The sequence below is a fragment of the Mustela putorius genome, unplaced genomic scaffold, assembly GCF_011764305.1.
Source record: "Mustela putorius furo isolate JIRA1106 unplaced genomic scaffold, ASM1176430v1.1 tig00003834_pilon_pilon_pilon, whole genome shotgun sequence".
Classification (NCBI taxonomy): domain Eukaryota; kingdom Metazoa; phylum Chordata; class Mammalia; order Carnivora; family Mustelidae; genus Mustela; species Mustela putorius.
This window is the reverse complement of record NW_025421987.1, coordinates 74,582,910-74,609,859: the sequence shown is the minus strand read 5'-3', so window position 1 is coordinate 74,609,859 and position 26,950 is coordinate 74,582,910. Positions and strand designations below refer to the sequence as shown.

General features: G+C 43.0%; 1 protein-coding gene across 2 annotated transcripts in view; it reads right to left on the bottom strand.

The window, feature by feature from the left end:
* Positions 1-441: 441 nt before the first annotated feature.
* FNDC3B (fibronectin type III domain containing 3B) overlaps positions 442-26,950 on the bottom strand; it is a 338,384-nt gene continuing 311,875 nt past the window's right edge. For both annotated transcript variants that reach the window (XM_004756586.3, XM_004756587.3), the window contains exons 24-26: positions 16,783-16,949; positions 13,522-13,649; positions 442-4,064 (exon numbers count right to left, since the gene is read on the bottom strand). In XM_004756586.3, the coding sequence (XP_004756643.1) occupies positions 3,753-4,064; positions 13,522-13,649; positions 16,783-16,949 (607 nt within the window). In that variant the 3' untranslated portion in view covers positions 442-3,752. The remainder of the gene's footprint in view (positions 4,065-13,521; positions 13,650-16,782; positions 16,950-26,950) is intronic.

The following is a 26,950-nucleotide window of genomic DNA, read 5'->3' as shown; positions in this document are numbered from 1 at the left end:
GAAGGCAGGCCAAACCGTGGGAAGTTGAGGCGGGGAGGGAATGTGCTAGGTCTCAGTATCCAGAGATAGACCTGGGCTCCTAAGGTTTGGCATTTGGATAGTATGCTAGGAACGCAGGCTCTGACAAAAAATAAATGGCAGCTCCTGGGCCTCTGTGGGCCACAGTCATATTTTAGCTGTTCTGTAAAGGGAAATCTGAATTTTGTTAGCTTCTTTGGAAACATGAGCATGTATGATTGTGGTCTGCCATCTTACAGGACCCCAATCAGCTGGAGCTGGGCTGTAACTGCTCCCTTGGGTGGCACAGGAAGCATCACCTGCCTGGCCTCCAAAGGCATTTGAATTTGCAACTTTGGGGATGTGGTTCAAGTTTTTAAAAAGGAACAACAGCAACAACAACAAAAAGCAAGTCCTATTCTTGGCAGAAAAACCCTACTTAAGTCAGAAAGAATTAAAACATTTATTGGGCATAAATATATTACATATACACTACAGATACAGTTAGGTATTACATATAGCATAGTATTTGCAAAATCTATACATTAAAATTGATATGGCAGTTTTAATACAATGTATATGAAATAGTCTAAAATTTACAATACAGGAAAACATATGATTATTTTTTTTTCTCCTAAAGTTGAAAAGCTTGGAATGTATGTCCAACAGTGAGGTAAAACATTTTGTCTTTCAATTTAAAGAACTGTGCAAGGATAACATTCAGACACATTCAATTAGGGCACTTTTCAATTTTGACAGGAATACTGAATGACTGTAGCCAACGAAACAGTTAGAAAATGCCAACATTTCAAGTTGATAAGAACAAGATAGATAATATGAAAAAAAATCTTTTAAAAAAAGTGTTGAGACCATTTCTTTGAGGACAAAGGGCAGTTTGCTTCACATGACTGGAATTTCTTGTGCCAGGGATGAGAGTCTGACAGAGCGTTGGAAGCCAGCCGCTCACTCATTCCTACGTATCGCAAAAGGGCAAAGAAATAAGTTTAATATAACACTTTATTTTATTGTTCGTGTGTAACGGCAATGTCTACAGAGTTATATATCAATGTCACATATACATATTTGTGACAGAGAACCGTGCCAGATGGAGTAGTCATTTTTTGACCAAAGGGATGATAATGAATACCCAATCACAGAAAACAATAAAATAAAGTGCAGTCAGCTGGTCTGTGACACACTTCAGCTTTATGGTGGTTCAACAAGATGAAAATCTCAAAAAGAGAAAGTACTCATCGCAATCTGGGCCTGACGCCATTATTTCATGTAAAATGTTTCAAACCATTCCGAGAATTTCTTTATAGCAGCAGTTCTGAAGTGTTTCCAAAAAGGACCGATTTCCCCCCCTGCTGTTCAACATGGAATTTGTACTCTGTTGAATCTTCACTGCTTTAAAAAGAAAAAGAAAGCCTCCCCACCCATCCCCGCAAAACAAAACAAAAAACAAAACAAAACAAAAACACCCGCCTGAGATGGTCTCAGAAAATGCAGATGCAATGTTATAGTGGGTCATAATACACAATTAAGTAGAGGGTTGAGTTTTGGAAGGCCAGAACTTTGGCAAAAATATATTTACCTTGATGCCATCACTTTGCAAGGCTAATTCAACTAATTATTATAGTCAGTAACAAAATACAAAACTCTCTAGTACTTACTACATCAATATAGGCACACAGAATAATTCATTGATCGTAGCGCTTTCTTTCAAGAGATGATTATGGATTTTTGGGTACATGTAAACGTTTCAATCACTGATAATGGATTTTTTTTTTTTTTTGGCATTTAATGCACTAGATGCTCTTATCTTTTAAAAACACAAGAAAATGTCAGAAGATTCGTAATACTACAGATGTTGCCAAGGAACAAGACTGACCTAAAATTACAAAAGTATAAAACACACACACAAAAAATAACATGCTACAAGGGAAAATTAGTACATAAGTACATTTAAAAAATTTTACAATAAATAAAGATTGCACTGTAATTGGCATTTAAAGTACTGTATGCAGAATATAGTATAAATAAACCAAAAAAAAAATAGTGTTGGTTTCCCCATGACTTTGGTATGGGAATATCATAAGCTAGTACAGCATACTGCATCTTAAGACAACACAGACCAAGCACAGAATTGCTATGATCAAGAAAAACCAAGTAGCAAAAATATACAAAAACAGAAGCAGGGGGATACACTGTGTCTGTTGCACCCTTTTGGAATATATTTGCACCTCCAACTCTTAAATGTCCCTGAGGTACGCGAACATTATGGACTTCATATAAATAATCCAATGACTTTGGGTTAAAACTGATTATCTCATGACTCAGAATAAACATGCAAGAGTAACACTTTGCACTCCAATAGCACCTGTTGATCAAGGATCTCAAAGCACTTACAAACGTTAGAATCCCCATTTTATTTTATTTCTTTTTATTATTTAATGCACTGGAAACTGAGGCACAGAGAGGTAAAGTGACGTGTTCAGGTCACGCAGCAAGTTAGTGACAGATCCAGGGAGAGAATCTAGGGCTCCTTCACCCCCAAACACCCTGTGTTTACCACCATCTATCATTCCCTCTCCACACATGGCCAGGTCAACCCCACAAAAATAGGAACTACAAGTTTAGATGACTCTCTTTTGGGTTTTAATAGGTTTTTATCCGCTGTTAGATGAATCTGATGTGCGCTGAATTAAGGTACTGAAATTCAATCACTTCACTGATACCTCAAAGAACAGCCTTACGGCAAATCTTTCCAAAACAATGAGCTGACGTGTAAGAAGACTGCTCACAATTAGTGTAAATCATGGACAAGGGGCAGAGGCACTAAACTGTCACCAGTTCTCGTCATATAACTCTGGTCAAACATAACAGAATATAATAACTCTAGTGATTAGATTAGAAGTAGTTATACACAAAGACAAACAAACAAGTTAAAGCAGCTTTTAAAACAGCTGAACAAGGAAACAACTAACTATTGCACAATGCCCTCTTAAAGTTACGGCTATGAATCGCTGGGGTAAAATCTACAATGTTCCATAATTTATAGGTGCATTTTGGTTACTTGATTTCTTAGACAGGCAGCTCATAGTGTTAAAATCATAAGAAACAGAGATTATTAAAACATTTCAGATTAAAGTACACATTTTGATTTAAATGAGCTAAACAGTTAAATAACTGAGTGACAAAATGGTTGTTTAGGGCAGCCTTATTTGAGTGAACACATCTTCCGTACGTTGTTGTTGCGGTTGTAGCTGTGTGGTAAGACTCCGATGACACTGAAATCCTAGACCTGTAAGTACACACACTGTGATTCACGTTCACAGAGACGGATGATCAAGACCAAAGAAGTGACTGGTGAATATAAATTACTAAACCGTAACATGGAAAAAAAAAAAAAAATCAAAGGCTTGCAAAAGACATCAGTGAAAACAGAATAAAGGCAAATCTGAAAATTTAAAAGAAAACATAAGAAAGCTAGCTTTTGGTATCTGGTTTGCTTTTCTTCTTCTTCTTTTTTTTTTTTTCCTTTAAAAAAAAAAAATCCAGTTTAATCTCTTCCTAGTTTTGCATTTCAAAAAGGTGCACCAAAACACTGATATTTTTTTTTCCTAGCTAAATCTGTAAAACAAGTATATAAATCAAAGAACAGAAGGGTGTAAAAAGGGGAATATCTGAATAAATGTATGTATTAAAATGTGTAGCATTAATTAAATTCATACCTCTAGTTTTGTTGGGTTTGTTTACTTCATTAAGAAGTACTGTAATATAAAGGCAAATAAAATGGACAAAGTCGCAAAGCCAACCACAATGAGGGCTGCAAACTGTTCATCAGTAGGCATCATGCTCTTCATTTTGGGATCGTCTAAGCTCCCCGTGTCCCCTGGCAGCATGACCTCACTTCGTTGTAATACAAAAGCCGCAGAGGGGCTGAAAGCTCCGCTGAGCTCCTGAGCAGTGTCTACGCAGCGGCGGCACACACATACGCGGAACCGGTAGTCTGTGTTGGTCTGGAGGCCTGAGATTTGGAATGTTGCTTCTTCTCCCTTGTATACCTTCAAGGATAGACAGAGAAGTCCTGGTCAATTACTCTGGAAAAACAATAATCTGATAATCCAGGTCTATCAGGCCCCTGGTGTCTACTCCAGCATGACCAGAATTACCAAAATGGGGTAGAAAGCTACTTCTCCTCGTCTGTATTTCAATCAACAACAAAAGATGGATATTCATTCCAACCCACCCCAAGCAAATAGAGTACAAAATCCAGTGAATGGAATCGCAGTTGACCAAAGCAATACACGTCTAATGAAATTTTAAGAGATTTGGCTGGTGAACAGTTAGAACAAGAAAGTAAAATTAACTGAATCTTTCCTGGGTGAGTGGCACTGAGTTAGCATCTATAAAGTGCTTAAAACAGGCCTGGTACGTGGCCAGTGCACAGTGCACGATCTAGAATCTTAAAACAACTCCAACTGTATTACTAAAGCACAGCAATTAAGTGACAGGTGTTAGCATTTTCAACCTGGCTACAGGCTAACCCGGTAAAGCTGTCAGTTTTGCCCATTAATACAAATGCCCTAAAAAATAAGAAGTATCTCCAGTGATCTCTACTTGCCAGCTGTACAGTTAGTGGGAATCTACCAATGCTGAGTGTTTTTAAAGTCTGGTGTGTAAACTTCTACCAAAAAATAGGACATTCTGCCAGTGAACACAGGTGCATTAGCCATGCACTTAGTGTTGGACAAAGAAAGACAGCAGAAGGATCGCCCAGTTTACAAAAGGGACCCAATTTCACTTGATATTTAGCCTTTTTCTTAAGACTTTTTTCCTCCCTCCTTTTCCATTTTCACAAGTAGACTTTGTCTTATTATACTTTTGTTTAGTGCCTAAGTGCCAGAAAACCAATTCTTCCTCTTTCATTGATGCTTCTGCTATTCCTTTGTAACATTTTTTAAAAAAGATTTTATTTATTTGACAGAGATCACAAGTAGGCAGAGAGGCAGGCAGAGAGAGAGGAGGAAGCAGGCTCCCTGCCTAGCAGACAGCCCGATATGGAGCTTGATCCCACGACCCTGGGATCATGACATAAGCCAAAGGCTGGAGCTTTAACCCACTGAGCCACCCAGGCACACCTCCTCTGTAAGATTTTTAAGCATGCTCCTCCTGGCGCATCACCCTGTTTCTTTAAAGACTGTAGCAAAAGCATTAGCATCTGGAGTCCTAGACAGAACTGGGCTGGAGCAACCAACTACGAAAGAGTCATAAGAAGACCCACACCGGTCTTTCTTTTTGTTCCAATGATGAGTTAGCTAAATGGATGGTTTAAGACGAGCTGGCTGTCAGTCGTGATCATTGCCTCAACCCACACACCCACCGCCAGCTACTCGAGAGTTCTACCTATATACCATGATGGAACCTCTTTATGAATTCTTTCCCAACATGTGAGTGGTCTCAAGAAAACAATGGTGTACATTTCTTTTTCTTTAAAGAGATCTTATAAGTATGAATGTTCTTCGCTTTCTTAATCTAGATTTAATTTCTTAACCTTATAGTGTTCAAGTTGCTGTTTTCTGAGAAAAGTCTTTTCTTGGAAACTTTTGGGACCATTCCTAAAGGGAATGATTTGTAACCCATGGGATGAGTATACCAGTTTGATAAAGAAGGTCCCTCAACACTTGCCATTCAAGTGTTGTTTGTTTGTTTTGAGCATTTAGATAGTTTCTGTTTTGGAGCTGTTATTAATGTTCTTACAGTTGTAAGCGTTCTTCTTCATGATTTTTCATGATCCTCCTAGTGGATATATACCGAAGAGTAGAATTACCAGGTCACAGGACAGGCATATATTCAGCCTTTTTTTTTTTTAAAGATTTTATTTATTTATTTCACAGAGAGAGAGATCACAAGTAGGCAGAGAGGCAAGCAGAGAGAGAGAGAGGAGGAAGCAGGCTCCCTGCTGAGCAGAGAGCCAGATGCGATGTGGGGCCCAATCCCAGGACCCTGAGATCATGACCTGAGCCTCAGGTGACCCCAAGCTTTGGTTTCTTATCTGCAATGTCCCAGTTAATAATCTGTTCTGATTCTATGGCAGTAAGTCAGCACTGGGATGTTTATTAAGTTGGAGTAAAGTCTGCCATTTACGCTTTTACTCCAAGATTTCCCGCTATAACCTCTTTTATTGATTCTTACAGAGGCCTCACTTCTTAAAATATCTGTTTGCATTTATCAAAGGTCAAAAGACTAGCTATGGGAGCTCTTCTCCACGCAACCCTGAGGAACTGGGCCTGGTCTGACAGTGAGTCACTGGGAAGAGCTTTCTCAGGCACAGGAACTGAATCAGGACCCCAGGTCTAAGTCCCCACTCCAGTACTTTCTAGGTTTGTGAACTTAGGGAAAGATCAGCTTTGAGTCTTAGTTTTTCTCCTCTTTCACCTGGGGATAGTAACAGTACCTAACCTCACCATAAGAGGGGCTGAGGGTTAAATGAGAAACTGGAGGTGAAGAGGGCTTTGTGAGAGAAACACACTGAAGGTAAGCCAACTGCCATCAAATTCAGTCCTCCTGGCTAGAGTTAAAGACAGGATCAGGGAGGCTGTTAATTTCTTAAGGACTCACAATAAGTAAGGACAGCGGTAGACCCCCAGTGAGATCCCACTCTTTTTTAAAAAAAATATTTTATTTATTTATTTGACAGAGAGAGATCACAAGTAAACGGAGAGGCAGGCAGAGAGAGAGAGAGGGAATCAGGCCCCCTGCTGAGCAAAGAGTCCGATGTGGGACTCGATCCCAGGACCCTGAGATCATGACCTGAGCCGAAGGCAGCGGCTTAACCCACTGAGCCACCCAGGCGCCCGAGATCCCACTCTTAACTCAAATACCCACGCTCACCCTTGGAGCTGCCCAGACCTGCATCTCCTATCCTCTGTCGGAGGGAGTGATGCCACCACTTGTCCTCTGCTTTAGTCCTAGTCTTATGACAAAAGTCTGACATGAGGTCCAGTTCTCTTGGCCTGGTTTCGTCTTCCCAGACAGCTCTACTGACTTTCCAGGGTTTTTGGTTAAAACCTCCCAGATCACCACATTTTGGTTGCTGCTGTCCCAGACAGAAAACACTGCCTTTCCCTTTTATGGTATGGAAAGCAGTCCTTCCACTCCCTACCCCCTACCTGTTTGTGCCAAGCAAAGGCTTGGTGAGAGTTTCTGGAACGTGGCCTCTTACTTTCTGCCATCAAACAATGAACTCCTGGCAGAACACCAGTTACTAACCTATCCCCACAGATGTTTCTGAGACTTTTGGGAAGGGGATATAAATGCTGACTTCTGTTTAAATGAATTCTATGGTTTCCAGAGTTTGCGAAATTAGAGCTTTTGAAGAAAGCTGGCGCAGAAGGACATTTTATTTTCTAGGAGCCCAGTTCATGGAATCTTGAAAAAAGAGACCTCATATTTTCGTTTCAATGGCTCTGCTGAACTCTAATCCCTGGAATGGATATCTCTGAAAATGTATTTAGAGAAAAAAGGAATGCTGCTTTTCTCATACTATGTGGCAAAAAGCTTAATGAAGGAAAAGGATATCTAATTGGAGGGAACTTCCTAATGACAAATCCAATTAAAACAGAGCCTTCAACTTGTAAATGTTTCTCTTTTCGTCATTCTTGGTTTTTTTTTTTTTTTTAAAGATTTTATTTATTTATCAGAGAGAGAGAGAGGGAGAGAGCGAGCACAGGCAGACAGAATGGCAGGCAGAGGTAGAGGAAGAAGCAGGCTCCCTGCCGAGCAAGGAGCCCGATGTGGGACTCAATCCCAGGACGCTGGGATCAAGACCTGAGCCAAAGGCAGCTGCTTAACCAACTGAGCCACCCAGGCGTCCCCATTCTTGTTGTTTTAACTGGAACAGCTCCCCCCTTTTACAAGCACTGCCAACACAAAAATCTTAAAAAACCAACCAACCAACCAACCAAGCTACACATATGGAGTGTGGGACTGTGTTCTAGCAATGCCACAGCAACCTGCACTATGGGTGGCCTGAATTAAGTAGATGCTCAGTAAATGTTCTCTCATTAGAACCCTCAATGAGTCCAGAGTAGATACTCTTCTACCACAGTGCTTGAAGAGAGGACAATTACCAGAACTCCATAAACATGAACATACACTCACAGCACAGAGGCAACAGAAAAGTTTTTTGTACAGGAGTGCAGCCATCATTGTAAAGAAATGGACTCACTAACAATATGTTGTTTTCAGTGTAGTGATAGAAAATATAGAGTTTCTAGTATATTTCAGAAATGGCCAACAATGCTTTCAAGCCTTTTGGATTAATCCTTAGCTAAGGAAAAGTTAAAACAATCCCACTGCCCCCTTTCCCATGGATTCTGGTTCCTGGGGTTGGAGCTAACGGATTTGTTTTGGTGGAAACTGTCACAGCCTGGGGGAGACGGGGGGTCACTGAACTACATGTTCATCCTGTCTGCCACACACCTGTGCCTTGACTGAAGTGACTTTTCAGGGGACCGTGCAGCTCCCCACCCCAGGATGGCAGCCTGTGCGCCCTGGGTCCCTTTATTTTCATTCACTCTGACAGGGGCACCATTACGGGTTTTTCCTCCTGCCTCAACCCAATTTAAAAGGCATGGTTCCACTTAAGATTGTCTTTATTGAAATAACCAATCATAATATCACAAAAAGTAGATAGATATAATTTTTATAAAGACTGTTTCTCTTCTTGATTTGATGTATGATATATTTTAAAGTAATTTTGACATGTTTATTCCAAAGAGGAGGATTTAAAGTAATACCCAGATAACTAAACTGAAGAATCCGTGACCCTGAATTCAGAACAACATGCTGTGGAGTTGGAATCCTTTATTCCAGCGAGTATTTTGGGGAGAACCACTGGGGGCCTGCCTCGGGCCCAGTGCCTGCGTCTCTTAATTAACACTGCCACTCGCCAGGACTGCAAAGGGAGACATATTGGCACAGCACGGTCATTTACACAGCACATTCTCACCACTGAAGGGTCGGAAGCTCCCAGTGACCCTGAGTTAGATAGAGGATGAGTGTCCCTCCTTGTACAACAAAGTGGCTGAGGCTCAGTGAGGTGAATTAATTTTTCTCCTATCACATGACTGCGGGATACCCTCCAGCTCAACAGGGAGCTCACCAACCTGTAAGCCTCCTTTGTAGTGGGTGCAGTGCGGGGTGGCCCTTGAGGTCCCTGAGCTGAGGAGGGCAGGTAAGGGGCTGTTACTGAACTGTTTCTTGATGGTCTGCTGTTCTCACCCCAACGGGTCTAGAAAGCTAAGAGCACTGACCATGGTCTTCTGTTATACACTAGACATCCCTCATAGTACAGAGCACCTAAGAGTTTCTCAATAAACCAGGGCCCGATACCTGGGCTCCCTGAAACTGAAGATGTATTTGTTTCATGCATTTTAAATGGATGTATGAGCAATTTTCTGATGGCCGTCATCAGATACTTACAGAAGTTAAAAACCTAAGACAATTAAGAACCCGTAAAATGATGGCTTTTAAATTCCCTCATGTTGATCTATTATTTTGCTTTACGACCCTTGACACAGACAAAAATTAAAAAAAACTGTGTCAGAGAATTAAATGGAAATACATTAAAAAATACGTTAAGCTCTAAGATTTTCAAACAATTGTGTATGGAAAGACCTTTGCTCACAGTACCAAATGTGATGCCACAAAGAATCAGTACAAGTCCCCATACTATCATCTAAAATGATACAAAGTGAAAATTTATTTATACAAAGATGCTATCAAATTAACTGTAAAGGTCCATAAAGTTTCAGATGCTTTAAAGGTTTTCTTAATGCAACAAACCTGAGCACTAAGAATATTAATCACTTGCCAAAAATTTTGTCCCCTAACAGTCAATACTTTGTTAGTTTGTTGCTCTTTCCTCATCTCCATTGTTTAAATATTTTTTGTACAAATTATTGCAGTCTGAACAGGGACATGAATATGAATCATCTTTCATTACATTCTTATGTAGATATCAAACTGTTTTATATCTTGTAAAAAAAAATTAGTCACCTGCATATACATATAATTTTCAGGCTTTTCTAGAATGCTTTATAATTAATACCATCTGAAAAGAAGTTTTAAGCTTCTTGGAAAAAACATGTGTATCAATGGCAGAAAAGCCAAATTAACATGTGTATGCATCCTAATATAGAGTAAAATTTTAGATGAGGATTTACTACTTGAAGAGCTTGTTTTATGATTAAAGCCAGCTGCTCGCCTCATATTGTGATAGTTGAACAAAGGCAAGCTAATAAGCTAGAACCAAGGCAAAATTGAAGTCAATGTTTCAAGCAAAACATCCGAGAGAGCTCTGGTGCCTTCATTTGCCTACAAACCCAAGTCTGGGAAGAGGAAAGACCCTTCCTGTTAGAGGTGGTTTTTTTTTTTCACCTAAGTTACCACCCCACGCTGAAGCTTACTCTCATCACCACCACAGATGTTAAGTAACTCCATTCCTTTGAAACTGACTCTTTCATGCAAGCAAGAAACACGGACTGAGCGCCTAACTATGGGCCAGGGCCGAGAAAACAAAAACGAGGAACACAAGGGCGCACATGAGTGGATCCCGTCTGATGAGTGCTCCGAGAGCCGCAGCCCTGCCGTGCTATGGGCTCAGCAGTAATTACCTCCCATTTTCTTTTGCTTTGCTTCTACGTATTCAAAGCCTGTTATCTCTGGACAATGATCATTTTAACCATTACTCTTGCAGCCATAGTATGAATAGGTTTCATTCCCTATTTCATGTCCAGAACAAGCGAATGGCGAACTCAAAACATCATGTTTAAGTTGCCGCTTATTGAACAGGGAGAAGAAAACAAAATGAGACAAAAAACAAAACCAAACTATAAAAAAACACACACAAAAAAACCCCAAAAATCCACACACAAAAAAGTCAGTACAAATTGTTCCTCACTCAACTTAGCTTTTTATGTACCACACTCCCCACCTTAATCATTTCTTGGGAAATGAAGTAAACACATGGTTATGTGAGGAAGGCTAGTCCCTATCTACTGAGCCTGCCCTACATACTATGTTTTCATATACTTCCAAAAAGAAACTCAGTTATAACTACAATAAGAAATTCTGAGGTATACACATGTGAGTAGGTACCATACTCACAATCAGAATTTTTATGTCCATGGGTCTAAATATATACCATTAAACAAATTTAAAAAAAAAAACATTAAAAAAGTCTAAAGATATTGGGACGCCTGGGTGGCTCAGTTAGTTGAGCAGCTGCCTTCGGCTCGGGTCGTCATCCCTGCGTCATGGGATCGAGTCCCGCATCGGGCTCCTTGCTCCGCACGGAGCCTGCTTCTCCCCCTGACACTGCCTGCCACTCTGTCTGCCTGTGCTTGCTCTCACTCGCTCTCTCTCTGACAAATAAATAAATAAAATCTTAAAAAAAAAATCTAAAGATATTAATCTCTACACCCAAAGCGGGGCTCGAACTCACAACTCTGAGAACAAGAGTCACGTGCTCTTCTCACTGAACCAGCCAGCCGTCCCAAACAAACAGCTGATTGAAAAGAGCCAACCTGCTGATGAAATCTAAATCAGTGATCAAATAATGCTATTTTTTCAACGTCAAACAGCAATCACTATCTTCTAAGAAGCAGAAATTTTTCTAAGTACAAGCAGAGAGTATGGTATGTGAATAAAATGTCTTTAAAATAACAATGACGAACATGGAGTGAATGTACTGTTGGGTCATGAATTATTCTTAAGTGTTAAATGTTATGCCGTGAAATTCTGTGACATTTCATCCTTTAGCCATCATCCCATTGCTATGGAACAGGACAATGTTGCTGGCATTAAGATGACAAAATCTGGTGGGGAAAATTCCTAAGCTCGCTCTCGGAGCTGAGACCCTGCAACCAATCCTATTTTTTCTGTTATGCTGAAGCAAACACATGATGTATCCCATTTTGGGGATACATCTACTAGAACGAGACTGGAAAGTGAAACAATACAACAGTGTTTTGCTCTTAAAGAGGAATGATGGAAACTGGACAATGACATTGTTCACTGATGTTAATCAATACTTGGGAGATGTCGTAGTTAAAAACAGTGTTTTGCAAAACGTGGTTAAAGCAGTTCATTCTTTATCTGCTTCTTCATATTAACAAAGTACATGAAATGTACCAAAATTTTTTTTGTTTTCCACATTTGCAAGTATTCTTCACTATTAAATAAAGAACATTAGCCAGCAATTGAACAAAAACTCTGAATCAAATTATTTTCTACCTGTATCTGGAGCCTCTAAAGCTGAACTGAGAGGTCTCTACAAATTATGCTAATGTTTCAGAAGGTAGTTTCTAAGTGATATACACGCATGCCTCCATTAAAAATTCTGGTAAGGAATGGGCTTCACCTTTTCTTAGAGTAATGGTATCATATCCTGATTTCACAAAAAGTTATTAAGTTCCTGGAAACAGGACAGAAACTGATGGGGTATCTTAATCTTTTGTAGCCAGTGACTGATAATCTATAGTGTTGGAAGAATTAAGGATCTAAAAGTGTTTTGAAAAATAAGAAAAGCAAATTTTCTATCTGGCTATAGTCCAGTTATGTTCTCTCTTGCATGGGTTTATCATGGTGTCTGTAAAGCCTTGCTGACTCCAGTTCTGGTTCCCTGACCAGCATCTCCTGGGGGCTGGAGCCCTCCCCCGACACCTACAGCACCAGGATCTGCATTTGAACAGATTCTCTGGGGATTCTCCTGCACATTACAGGGTGACAAACGGTAACTGGTGCTGCTCAGTCACTGGCCCCCAGAGCTGAACAAGTCCTATTCCTTCTCCTTCTGTTACAGCTCCTACAGAAAAGGCAGAGGGGCCTGGGGAACTGGTGGCTCAGTCGGCTCAGCTTTAGGCTCTAGATCTCAGCTCAGGTCTTTTTTGCGGGGGCGAGGGAGGGCACGCACTTGCAGAGGGAGAGAGAGAATCCCAAGCAGGCTCCATGCCCAGTACTGAGCCAAACCCAGTCCCTGAGATCATAACCTGAGCTGAAATCGAGAGTCAGATGCTTAACTGACTGAGCCACCCAGGCGCCCCTCAGCTCAGGTCTTGACCTTAGGGTTGTGGGTTCAGGCCCTGCTTCCCCCCTGCCCCTCCCCTCCCAAAAAAGCTTCAGCAGTTGGGCTGTAAACTACTTCCTCTCTATAGTCAAACCACTGGCACTCTGATTTTCAACTACATAAAGACTTTGATTACTTGTAAACAGCACTGCCAATATAAAATACGAATACAGAATTTAAAGCTCTTTATAAGGTCATGCTTGAGAACTAAAAATTTAATACCTCCACAGACAAAATGTAAACTAGGGCTTACGTAAAGGGGTGGGTGTTAGGTAGTTCCTATGACCGATCTGAAGAAAACTGCCCCTTACCAGTCACTGAATTGCTCACGGCAAGAGGCAGAGGCCGGACTGACAAGCCACACACATGCCATACACACTAGTTCTTACCTGTTTGTACTCAGATTCTCTTCCAACCAACACCTGCAGGATGTAGTGGACCGGGTCCCCTTTCATTGGTGGTACCGTCTCCCAGAAGATTTCACAAGAATTTCCTTCCAACTGTGTTACTCGAGGTGCTGAAATACAAATCCACATGTTTAAACTCAAAATTCAAAGTATCACAGTAACCGCCAACATTTTGTAATTTAGAGTGGGAGTGTGCTTGTGTCTGCTCTGAGTATGTGTCTGCTCTGAGTATATTTGCCCAGCCTCCTAGAGAACCTGCAGGGCACCCTTCACACAGAGAAGCTACTCCGTGACTAGCAAGCTATTGGTGAAAGAAATTCCTTTGCTCCTTATCCTATTAATAATAACTGCTTGGCCTGGATTGCATTTATTTATTTATTTATTTGTTTGTTTTTAAAGATTTTACTTATTTATTTGACAGACAGAGATTACAAGCAGGCAGAGAGGCAGGCAGAGAGAGAGAGAGGAGGTAGCAGGCTCCCTGCTGAGCAGAGAGCCCGATGCGGGGCTCGATCCCAGGATCCTGGGATCATGACCTGAGCCGAAGGCAGAGGCTTAACCCACTGAGCCACCCAGGCGGCCCGCATTTATTTTTTAATTAAAAGAATTTTTTAAAAAAAGATTTTCACTTATTTCAGACAGAGAAAGAAAGAGTGCACACATGAGGCAGTGGAGAGGGAGAGGGAGAGGGAGAAGCAGACTTCCCACTGAGCAGGGAGCCGGCCCTGGGGCTCAATCCCAGGATCCCTGGGATGACCTGAGCCAAAGGCAGCAGCTTAACTGACTGAGCCACCCAGGCGCCCCATGTACTTTTATTATGTTTTCAATACTACTGAGCATGTTCCGTGATGAGGCCCTGAGCTGAGACTTTAGAGAATGCAAACAGGGGCTGTACACCCTACTTTCAAGGGAATTAAGATCAAGTTGAGGGAAGAGGCGAGCAAGGCAGGAGACAAATACAAATAGAAACAAAATGTGAAGGCGATTAAACAGGGGTGTACGGACAAAAGAGGAGGGACAGTCTGATCTGTGTGAGTCTGAGGAAGGTTTGAGAAGCAGGTGACATGTGAGATTAAGTCCCAGAGAATGGCCAGCATTGACAGAAACCCTTTAAAAATCAAGTTATCTATTTGTATTTTTTTTTAAAGAGTCTATTCATTTGAGAGAGAGAGAGAACACAAGCAGTGTGTGGGGAGGGTGGCAGCAGAGGGAGAGGGAGAAGCAGGCTCTCTGCTGAGCAAGGAGCCCAACACAGGACTCGTTCCCAGGACCCCGGGATCACAGCCTGAGCCAAAGGCAGACGCCAAACCGACTGAGCCGCCCAAGCGCCCTCATAATTCTGGCTTAAAGGAAAACTGTATTAGTTTATAGTAAAGCATGTGAAATGTTATAGAATTAAATTTTTTTTTCTCACAGCTTATGCTATATCTCTACAGTTTAATTCAATACCTGAGATTTTCCTACTTTGTAACTAGAATGCATTACTCCTCTCTGAACCCTCTTCCTCTTAAAATTCTTTAGAAGCAGCGCTTTCTACTTGGGATTCTGCACAATACTGCTTCAGAAAAATGCAGGTTTTCTTAAAAAGAAGTTGCAATTAGTTGGCCAAAACTCCATGCAATTTTTGGAAAAAATGAGGGACCCTATGAGACCAAACAGCCCTCCAGCTAAGACAACTTCCTGACCCAAAGAGGAAGAGGATCTGATCAATGTGGCAGTGGCAGGAACTGCCCTTCTGAAGAAAATGTACATGAAAGTCAAGTGCTTTTTACTCAGTGTTCCACTGTCCATGAATTGAATCTCTACCAACGACCCCCCAGACAAAGGGAGTGTCACAAAGACCCCTGACGTCTGCCAGCTGGTAAATTGTGGCCAGCCCTTCTTGTCACAGCAAACCTATCTGTCCCGGTGGGTTCGGGAATCTCTTCCATTACGGCCACCAGGCGAAGCTGTACCAAAGGGCTGGGCCACTTAGTACCCAAGTGACACATGAGCCCTTGCATGGGTATATCCATTTGTCCTAGTTTGGCACTCACATAGAGAAGCGATTGCCAAAGAACTTCTGGACTGCGGAGGGGAGGGAGCTACCATCAAGCACCCTGGAAGGAGCTAGAGGAAACCTTCACAGACTCCAAACCAGACCCTGACCCAGGCCCTGAGGTGTCTCTCCCTCTGTGTGGACTCTGCCCTGGCCGAAGCAGAAACAGCCCCTCTTCCCCCATCTGATATGAAGCACCGAGTCAAATGGCCTTGCTCCTGGGGCCACACATACAAAGGACCTTTTTTCAAGGTTGCGCTCACCCCCCTGGTCATCTAGTAATACATAGCAAACCCCCACTTTTACCCAGATAAAACCTAGTTCAGGTAAGCTGCCTGTGTGTCCGTCAGCCTCGGGTTATTTTGGGCAGTGGATGGAAAGAGCCACCAGCATTGCCCACCCCTGCAGTGGCCACAGGGACGTTCATCGGAATCATCCTTTTGGGGTAAGAGCGTACAGGCTCAGGAGGTCATGGCGGGGGAGTGGGGGGTTGGCTGGGAGGGCCGAGCCAGCCCTACCTTATTGCTGCCTGTCTATTCCGCAAGTCACCTGTGCACCAGGGAGATAATCGCTCACCAGACCCGGTGGAGGGAGAGTCCATGACGAGCGGCTTTTGCTCACTCCCTGTCCCCACAAAGGGATGGAGTCAACTAGTCACTGGCAAACCTCAAGACAACTGTGCTCAGCTCAAGGAGATGAGCACAGGCCACTGCGGCTCTTTTTTCAAAGGCACCTCTGCACAGTAAGAGTGCAGCTGGGGGACAGGCCGATGAAGTTGCCTAGGCCAGGCACTGGGCACGAGAGTCACCAGAAGGCAGACACCAACCTCGGCTCTTTGTGATGGTCTCTGGACAGGGAGAGCCTCAAGCCCTCCATGGTGAACTGTTGTAAGTGTATCAACACCAGGAATTCACCCTCATTTCTAACCCCAAGTGTGTCACTCGGTGTGGTCCTTTTCTTTGTCCACCTCCTGTGGGGACGAGGCTACATTATTTGCAGTAATTACTTATAAAGACCTGAGGAGAGGCCCTTTTGCAAGGAACCCGTTCCCCAACCTTCTCTTTGAGACTGTTGTTAGGATTCTAGGTTGCAGATGTTAGAAATACTAGAAGAGTATACATCAGGTCAGAACTAGCCTCCTACTCCAAGTTCCAGCACTTCCTCACTCTCACAGAAGAATGTGCTAGAATTCACTGCCTACAAACCTTTGATGGTGGGGGGGATGCATTTGGTTGTGCTGAAGGTATAGGTTTCTGAAAAGGGCCCTTCCCCAGCCTCGCTTGCTGCCTGGATTCTGAAGGAGTAGCATGTGAATTCCGTGAGTCTCTGGACTTTGTAGGTGTGGCTGGGTCCTCTGTAGATGGAAATAAACCTAGAGGAAAAAACAGAATCCATTAGCCACCTCAACTTTCATTAGTGACAAGAAATTAATTATCACTGTCAACTTACCTTTTACTACATACGAGGCAATGAAGTTCATGTTAACTGGGCACCTGAGAAATACAATGTCCTCTTTACCTGGATTTCCCAAAGAACTAAGGTTTAGCTTGAAAATTCCTTCAATTTTAACCTTTGCCTTCACAAGAGCTTTCAAAGCCCCTTTTCCAAACTAGTGAGAACACACTGAAGATTACAGATCTTTGAGAAAAGATTTTAAAAGAAGAAAAAAATACTTAGAATCCTTCATCAGGTTAATCAAAACTGGACAGCTTAAACTGGCAGCTTCTGGATCCTTCTCCAATCTGAGGCGGGACTATTCTGTACTCTGCTAATTATTACCTCCAAGAGGTGTAAGCGTAGAAGGCCTGAATATAGAAAATAAGGCTGGGGCGCGTAGGTGGCTCAGTCATTAAGTGTCTACCTTCGGCTCAGGTCATGATTCCAGGGTCCTGGGATCGAGCCCTGCATCGGGCTCCCTGCTTGGAGGGAAGCCTGCTTCTCCCACTCCAACTCCCCCTGCTTGTGCTCCCTCTGTCAAATAAATAAATAAATAAAATCTTAAAAAAAAAAAAAAAAAAGGACTTACATTTTCAAGTGTTTTCCCCCAGGGTCTTGAAAAATTGTATTTTTATAATAAAAACTGGATTACCTTGGATTAGTATATGCTATCGTTTGTCTTTTTACAGTTAAATATAAAATTTTGGAAGTAACTGCCCCCAAATTATCCAGAATTTCTGTAGATTTGGGACCTGAATCCCGCCAGCCCAGGGACGTGTGGAAGACCACAACATGACTTGGTCCGACACAGGCTCATCGGCTCTCGCAGTGTCTGAGGACAAACCGCAGTCTTCAGAACAATGCTTTAAAATGTCTAGACTCTTGGCCACTGTGGCCTAAGGGGTAGGCAGGATTTATGAATTCATTTAGCAAACATTTCTTGAGCATCTGCTGTGTGCCAGGCTCTGTGGCTTCAAAGATGAATGAGTGAGACTGAATCCCCGTGGGCTGGTTGGGCCTGTGTGTAGTCAGAGCTTTCTGAAAGCAGCAGCCTTTCCCTGGGTCGGAGAACCGTCCCTCTGGACAGACAGACGGATGGGTGGGTAGGTCTAGAGATTAAACAACTTTTTCAGAAACCCTGTCCGAGAGTCAATACTTTTTTTTTAAGATTGTATTTATTTATTTGACAGAGAGAATGAGATCACAAGTAGGCAGAGAGGCAGGCAGAGAGAGAGAGAGGGAAGCAGGCTCCCTGCTGAGAAGGCCCAATGTGGAGCTCATCCCAGGACTCCAAGACCATGACCTGAGCCAAAGGCAGAGGCCCAACCCACTGAGCCACCCAGGCGCCCCAAGCCAATACTTAAAACACCCATGCACTCATCAGCCTTCCCAACTGAGTTCCTGAGCCCTAGTCATTTCACTATTTCGCGTTCCCTCTGCTGTGCTGTGCAAGGAAGCACATTTACTGGGGGCTGAACATGTTCCATTTCAGGGAAAGCCAGAGTCCACTCAGAAACTCACAAATACCATGGCAACCTATTTGGTGCCCTGACACATTACCACCTTAATGAAGACTCCCTTGCTAATGCTGGAGGCAAATAGCTATTCATTAACTCATGCTCCCCATGGGCCAGGATCTCTGACCAGAGAGAGTCACGGCCTTTGGTTGTACCACAAAATGGAAGTCACGGTTTAAGAAATAAATGTGTTACATCCTCATTACAAACTTGCAAGAAAAGCCTGGTTTTTCAAAGAATCTGGAGAGGGGTTACTAGCAATAGTACTGCTTCCCTGACAAGCCCTGCTCTTAGGAGACTGTTTCCTTTTGACAATATGGTCAGTACATCTGCGTGGACAGCAGCACTCAGAGAAATGGACTGAAGCAGGTTTAGGACTCTGATATGGTAGCATCATCCTAAATTAGGCAAATAGCATACATACCAATTTTCAAATACATCAAAATCTGCTTCTGGACTGTTTTTATTTTTCCCCCTTTAATTGATTGTTTGGCTTTCAGTGCTGCATTTCAGTTCCTAAAAATCGCATCCCAATTTACAGAAGGCACTGTAGAAACAGGTGCCAGCACTGAAGGACTCTGAGATTTTTGCCATTAGAGCATCTGTTTAAGTCTGGGGATAGTGTTACTGGGGGAAAAAAAAAAAAAGCGGGGCTGCATCTGCTTTCAGAAAAAAGCTAGAATGACTCTGAAGGAGACATTTACCAATGGATTTCAGGTTCCAGTTTACTCCCCTTGCATTCAATGAAGGTGGATGCACGTGCAGAAGGCCCAGCTTGTAGCTGGCGCTTCCCCTGGAGAGAAAGCTGGGGGCTGGCAGCCTGGTGCACCCAGCAGAAGAGCACAGAGAACGGGAGAGAAAGCAGTCATCCTTTCTCCCTCCAGCCTTCTGTAGAATAAGCATGTATCTAACCAGTCCTTTAATTTAGCCCTCTGTCTACTTTAGCAATAAGAAGTCATGACTTGCTTGCTGCCCTGCTTTGTCTGACCTCCCTCCCCTCAGAAAAGCCATGGAAGGAATTTTCGGGAAGTAGCCAAACTGGATGGGGCTACTTCCTAGGTCTTGTAATTAGCCAGGTACGGAGCCCTCAGTCAGTGCAGCGAGGACGATGGGCATGTGACAGGCTCTCTCCTGAGTCTAAGGGGCATGGGAGCGGCTAGGGGAGACACCAGGAATCCTAGCAGCTTTGGGAGAAACATTCTGAAATAGCTGGCAGGGCCAACTACTCCACCCCAAAGGCTTACTTAGAGAAAAGGGGGTGTCCTGTCCTCGTGCACCTACGCCCTAGGGCGGATACACAGACCCAAGGTCAGAAGGAGCTAAGCAATGAAGCAAGGCAGCCTCACTCCTGCCTTCTGAGGACTTCTGAGGCCTGCCAAGAGTTTTAGAAGTTCATTCTTTTGGGACACCTGATGGTTCAGTTAGTGAAGCATCTGCCTTTGGCTTAGGTCATGATCCCAGAGCCCTGGGATGGAGCCCAGCGTGGGCTCCCAGCTCAGTGGGGAACCTGCTTCTCCCTCTGCTTGTGGTCTGACAAACAAGCAAAATCTATTAAAAAAAAAAAAAGTTGCTATGTTTATCCCTTGACAGGTTTCCCGTACCCTCCTTCTTCTTGAGGAAACATAAGAGGTGGAGTAGAAGAGAAGCGCAAGGGTGAGACTGTAGGGTAAGAGAATACAAAGACTGGGTATTCACCTTCTCATACGGAAATCATTGACCATACTCATGTCTAATTTCATGCTGCTTTACTTTCAACAAAGAAATGTATTAAATGCACAGGTCAATGGATTCTAGTTAAGAGCTCCATGTAAGTCAGCTTGTTAATCAAAATCTCAAATCTTTCCTAAACTCTCACCTCGGATTTTAGGTTTCTGGAGACATGACCTTCCCAAGTTAATGGCCAGTTTGGCACTTTTAGTCTCACTTCAGGGGTTTCAAGAGTCTTTATTTTGAAAACTCTGAGGGCTAACACCGGTTCCCACCATCCCCAATACACTCCTCGTCCATGCGGGTTCCATGAGCAGAACAAGCACCGAGACTGTGAGCCGCCAGCAACTTATCTAGCCTCTCTGTGCCTCAGTCTTCCCCTCTGTGCATTAAGGGTCCTCAGGCCCCAACCTCCCTCACGGCACCGTGGTCAGGTTTACTGGGTTAACGGAAGTGTTTAGACCTGTAATCACCACTCCCACAGGTGCCAACTATTTTATAGTGCTAGGGTTTTTATCAAACTCCACTCTCCCTCCTGAGAGACCATCTACATCCCCACTGGCTAATCCCGAGGTTCCTTTCTTTTCTCCGGGGTAGAGAGCTGGCGGTGTGGGGAGAGAGGCCGTCCGGTGAGCCAGGTTGTGCACCGGCCAGAGGTGTCAGCCACAGGGCTCCCTCAGGAAGTCCGCTCATCCTCCGCGCTGGGACTCCTGGTGAGAACGCCTCCCTCACTGGTCTCTGGTGGACTGGGTTTGAGAGCTCACGTAAATGCCACAGGCCCTACACAGAGCTCGCCGTAGGTAAATGTCACGGATCCTCAATTTCTTTCTGTGCGTGCTGACAGTGATGTCTGTCTTAAACAAAGGCCAACCCAAACAAAATAAAAAGCTCACAAGCCAGCATTAAGAGGCACAGGGTCCCTCTTTTACCGCAACGCTATCATTATTCTCCATCACTCCAAGAGGCAGGAGAATAAAGAACGTCCTTTCTTTGGAGCCAGTGATTAAAGCTAGTTGCATGGTGGCCTCTCAGGGAGGCTCCGAGGGGAGCAACCCATGGCTAGAACCACCCACGCAGAGGCTACAAATATTCATGAAGTAAGTGTTTTAACAAAGACCAACCGAAGTTTTTCTTTCCTAAATTTTTTTTTTTAAACCATCTTCATTTTAAAATTCATTAATAAGTCAGCCAGAGGCCTTTGGTGATAGAATTAAAGATACACCGTGTGTCTTCAGACTCAGTGACTGAAGGCTACACATTCTAAATGGCAGCCAAGGATCCAGCCCCTAGAGCATGTCTGTGCCATGAAGAGAGGACAGGAGCCACCCAGCTTTGCTGATCCCTCCCCCTATGATCTGGGCCATCCAGGGTCATGGCTTGGACTCCACCTGTGTTCATGCACTGCCTGGGACAGGAGTCACTGCCAGAGGACAACAGGAATCCTACAGTCTCGAAGGCCCGGAAAGCTCTGATTTCAGTGTGCACTGTCCCAAGCCTGGGGAAGGGGGTGGATGCCAACTGAGAAGCGGGAGGATCTGGAGCAGCTGGGGTGCCGACATCATCAGAGGATGGTCAAGGAACTCTCACCAAGATCTCAGTCCCTTGGCTCCTGAGGGAGAGAGGGTGGCCTGGGCAATAAGGGATCCGCGACGGGGAGGTGCTCTGATGCTACAGAAACACGATGAACTACGCATACCTGACAGCATGGCTCCCGGACTACAGCACGTGCTCAGTGCAGTCACAGAGCGATTTCAGTGTCTGCTCCCGAATGCAGCCACAGGCACCCCCGCGGAATCACAGCTGCTTAAAGGTCATCCCGGAGCCGCGGGCCCGCACTGGCACCGCCTCTGAGGGGGTCTTCCACTCTGCTCTCTACCCCTGCTGCCCAGGGCTGTGTACCCTGGGTGGCCTCAACCCCATGACCCTTCCCTTGGAAGACCAAGAGAACAGGTATAGAAACACCCGCAGAGCTGCGCCGTTGGCTAAGGAGGGGAAGGGTATGAAAACAGTCCCGAGTTCACAGACCTGAGCTTGAATTTAGGTTCGCAGCCTGGGGCTTCTGGGCTCCAGAGCCACGAAGCTATTTCTGTCTGTGAAAAATGGGTGTGACAATAATGCCTCCCCTCACAGGCTGGTGTGAGAATCAAATGGGATCATGCTGGCGGAACTCGGTACGAAATGCCCAGTGCTTGTGGGAATGCTAACACTCGTGTTATTAAGGACACAACACCAAGGGTTATGAGTGGTTTACCTTGGTTGTTAATGTTGGAGAAGCCTGAAGGATGCCCCCAGAATGGCAACCTTTCGGCTTTCCTGAGCCACAGAGAAAGCTGTACACGTGAGCACCACCCACCCTGGCCCGGTTAACCCAGGCCAAGAATGGCTGCGGACGGCCGAGGAAGATGGGAGCTGCGGGTCCAGGACCAGTGCTGCCCATTCGTGGAAATCGGGGCATTTTTACTGAGAGAAAGGAAAAATGGCCCGAAATGTTCTCTTGTACTAAAGATATTTACTTGGAAGTGGAAACATAAACAAGGCAGAAGGTCGGGTGGGTCACTGAAAGTTTACAGTCTAAATGAATTCTTTATGGCTCTGCCTCCCACTTGCTTCAGCATTGACTGTAATAATGTCTTGAAACTAAACACTTCTATGGTAGCAAGCACACACAGGGGTTTAACGTTGCCAATTTAAGAAAGTGATTTAAGAAAATGTTCTACAGATCTGTGAATACAAAATGGTTCTGCTTATTCTGTTTGCCTGTCAGAGTGTCTCCTTGGTTGGTACAAAGACGGACAAAAACCTTGGGCACGATGCAGAGTCTGTTACCATGAACTTGGACAAGCTGGTTAAGTCTCCAGGCTGAGTTTCCAGACACTCGGGATAATAACAACTGTCTCGTTCACCTGGCAGGAGTTTTTATGAGAGCCGAATGAGAGGACCAAGTAAATTCTACGATTTCTTATTAAATACATATTAGGAAGGCAAAACAACAGATTCTTAACAGTTTCATGAAGTTCTAGGGGAAGGCTATATTTTAACCTCAGCATTCTAGGTTTTAACACATAGTAAAAGATGACTTTTTTTATTTTTGCAGTGAAAGGCAACTGAAGGAAGAATTCAAACATGTTACATCTTTGAATGTTTATTTTCAATTATTTTAGAGTAAAATGATGATAGGTCAATAATTCAATTTTAAAAACTTTATTTCCTTAAAAAAGTTTTGTTTCAAAAAAAAAAAAAGAAAAAGAAAAAGAAAAAAAAAAATCCAAGAATGCCCTGGATGGCTCATAACTTAAATTCACAGTAGAAAATAAGATAACACGAAGGTTCTTGTGTTTACTACCTTGTTCCTACCTTATAATCCCTAGGCCCACTACAAGCTAACAGTAGCTTGTTAATATTAACTCCTCACTAGGATCTACCCTGCTGACCTAAAATGGCCTCTAGTCCACTCCAGGCTGCAAATGGCATGTTTTGAAAGTTGTTCTACAACATCACAAATCAACAGCTGTTAGTAAGATCAGCACAGCTATATTAACGATGTTGTGCCACTGCCTTCATTTTCTCTCAATCTCCCTGGGCCGCATGGGCTATGTGTGTGAGAGAGACAGACAGACTCTCCTCCATTACTGAAGCCATCCATGCTTGGGAGTGGAGGGTGTTCAAAACAGGGATGGAGAGGATGTGTCCTCGCTCCACCGAGAACACAGAGTCCTGTCATGTCTATGCAGAAGCAGTTGGAAGCAGATGGCATCGTGTGGGTCACCTGAGGCAGGGGCGGTGTTTCCTAGTCTGCTGTGAGGTTGGTGAGAGGCCCCACTTGCAGACCAAGCACCCAAGCGCCAGGGAGTTCTGAAAGACCCGTGCGAAAGGAGCTCCTCTCCTACCCCCACGCTCTCAGTTGCATACATGTCTACTGGCTCTTAAGGGATCCAACTCTAACACTTTTTGGTTAGGTTTCATTTCAGGCTCCTTTTCAAAGAAATAAAATGTCAATTGAGCTGCCGATGAGACTCTACAGAGAATAAAAGAAAATCCCTTTTTTCGTTTTTGTTGTTCAAACTGTACCTCGTTATTGATGTATTAAAAAAGAGATTTATTTTGAAAAAAAAAAAAGAAAAGAGAGAGAGAGATTTCAGTGTGAAGTCCGTCTAAGAATCTTGAAACCTCCCATTCTCCTTTCTTTTCAAGCATATGCAGGAATCTCTTCAAGAATACTCTTCCCAGAGTCCTGCAGATTTCAGTTTGTCTGCTTCTATTTTAATGGGTTTGCCTCAATCTTACATGATTTAGGGGAAAAAAACACTAAAATGCTGTATGTTCTATTTATGTTTAAAGAGATCAAAATTCCATTTTGAAATGGGAAAAAAAACCAACAACAACCCTATAGCCTGAATTTTTTTTTACTTCCAGTCCAATTAAGTTCTCTAACAGTTCATCTATCATTACTTACCTCTGCTTGTACCTGACATTTCAGGCTGCAAACCTAGTCAGACTAAGCCCACAGTACTCTATTTTGTAGACTTAATTTTTTTGCTTTTCTAAGACATATCAATGCTTTTCCTCCATCAATCAGGGACTGGAGACAGGCATTATTAGTTCCATTCTGTAGAGAGAGAAACTAAGGCAAAAAGAAGTGAAGGGACATGCCTCTAGCCATCTCTGAAACTCAGTAACAGATCTGGGATTAGAGCAGAGATCTGACACCCCTGTGGAGAACCACATCGCCTTCCACTGAGGGAAGGTAATACCAAAGTGTCATTTATCCAACAAGGGTGATCATGTGTGTTACCAGGACTATTCCAAAGAAACAAAGGAAACTAGTATCGACGGTCTCTGTAGGCCCTGAGCTAGTTGCCTTACATCTATTTAATTCAACAATATGCTCTGAGAAATGGAAAGCAGGGGTCTGTTCCATAATAAGCATACATTAGGAAAGTTCACTTCTCCCATAGGGCTCATACACTCTAGCGACTTTTATTAGTTGCCTAGTGTGTATTCTTTCAGGGTTTCTTTGTAGAGATTATTTTCTGTCCCTCTCTAACAGTCAGCAGTCATATTGTACACATTAACAAAGCCCTCCAATTTTGCTTGATGATGGGAAAAGTGTCACCGGCCTTAAGGACTGAGTTAAATGGAGAGCAACTGGTAATTAGCCACTCTATCAGAGCCCTCTGCACCATCCCCTTTTGCTGGGAATATATTGGCTTTAAAATACACTGGTGATCTGACTAAACCTAAACAACAGATCAGCCATAAATGCATTCCTGGAACTTAAGTTCCTCTCGTCTCAGTGCTGTGTACAATTATCAGGAACATAGACCCAGGAGGGTCAGGACGAGAATCAGCATCAACTCAAATTCTGTGAGGGCAGCCTAATGTTTCATTTCAGTAACACAGACAAATGCACGTTCAAAATCCTCAGTACAGCGTTACAATCTTAAAATGCATGAGTTGATCTTGTTATTCTAATCCCTGTATTAGGTTAATGCAGCATTATGAAAATGTTTACTCTGAGTGTATATTCTTCTTGCATACACAGGAACCAAAGACTTTCAGAGCTTCTGTGCCCGATTTGCTAAGAATAATAGACTTAATCACTCAAGGTCATGACAGATAATTTTTGTTTTTCTGCTGAAATTAAATAAAATCTCCTGTGCTGTCTGCTCATTGTTTCCCGTTAACTATTTTCTCAGTAAGATAAGTTCCTTATAGGTAGCCACATACCTCAAAAGACTTAGCACATTATAGTAATTCAGGAAAAAAATGATGACTGGGTCATTATAATCTAACTGCGAGGAATAAATGGCCCTATAAATATAAGGCACTGCTTTGAAGCTGCTACATCAAGACGTGGTCAGTGACCTTGGACTGGGAGCCTTGTGAGTCAAAAGCTTAACTACATGGAAAACAAATGTCCTGTTCATGGGGCACAAAATTTTCAATACAGCAAGCCCAGGTGACCCAGATGAATTCTAGGTTGATTTACCTGGGAGGCAAGGATTTGGGCAAGATGCTCTTTTGGGATCCCTTCTGTTTACATGAAATAGTCCCAAACTGAAAAAGAGCCACATGTAAAAGAATGAGAATAGGAAGAGGCATTCAGGTGGAGAAAAATCTAGGGCACATTTCTGTGCTTTGGAGATTGTATCCTTGGTTTCCACCCAATTCTGAGTCTATATCACTTGCCTCCAACCTAAGGCTCTTTTGCATGAGGTTATAAAATTGGGACCCTTTTAACACTCATTACCCTATGATTTTCTGTAAGAAGCCTTCTCTCCTCATTTAATTTTAAGCCTATAATCATACACTGAAATCGTAATAATCATTAAAATTAAATTCAAGTCAACTTATCAGAAACAACCCATTTTCCATCTAGCCAGGGAAGGCTTTGGTAGAAATCCTATCAGCATGGAAAATATTTCACTTTTTGTTCAAAAACTAAATAATGTAGATAAAAGCTCTCAATGTCCGGCATTTTGCAGGTGCTCAATAAATAGAAGTATCATTTAGGAAGTTTTAGAAATGTATTTTTGGCTCAAGATTATACTTAGAAATCTCTAGTTCATTTTATATTTTTTGACTGAGAGGTATATAAATAAATATAACAAACCATCAAAGTGTAGATGTAAAACCTTAGGGGCTTTTGAGATCTTAAGTGGTCATTCTTTAAGAAATAGTATCTGGGGCACCTGGCTGGCTCAGTCAGTTA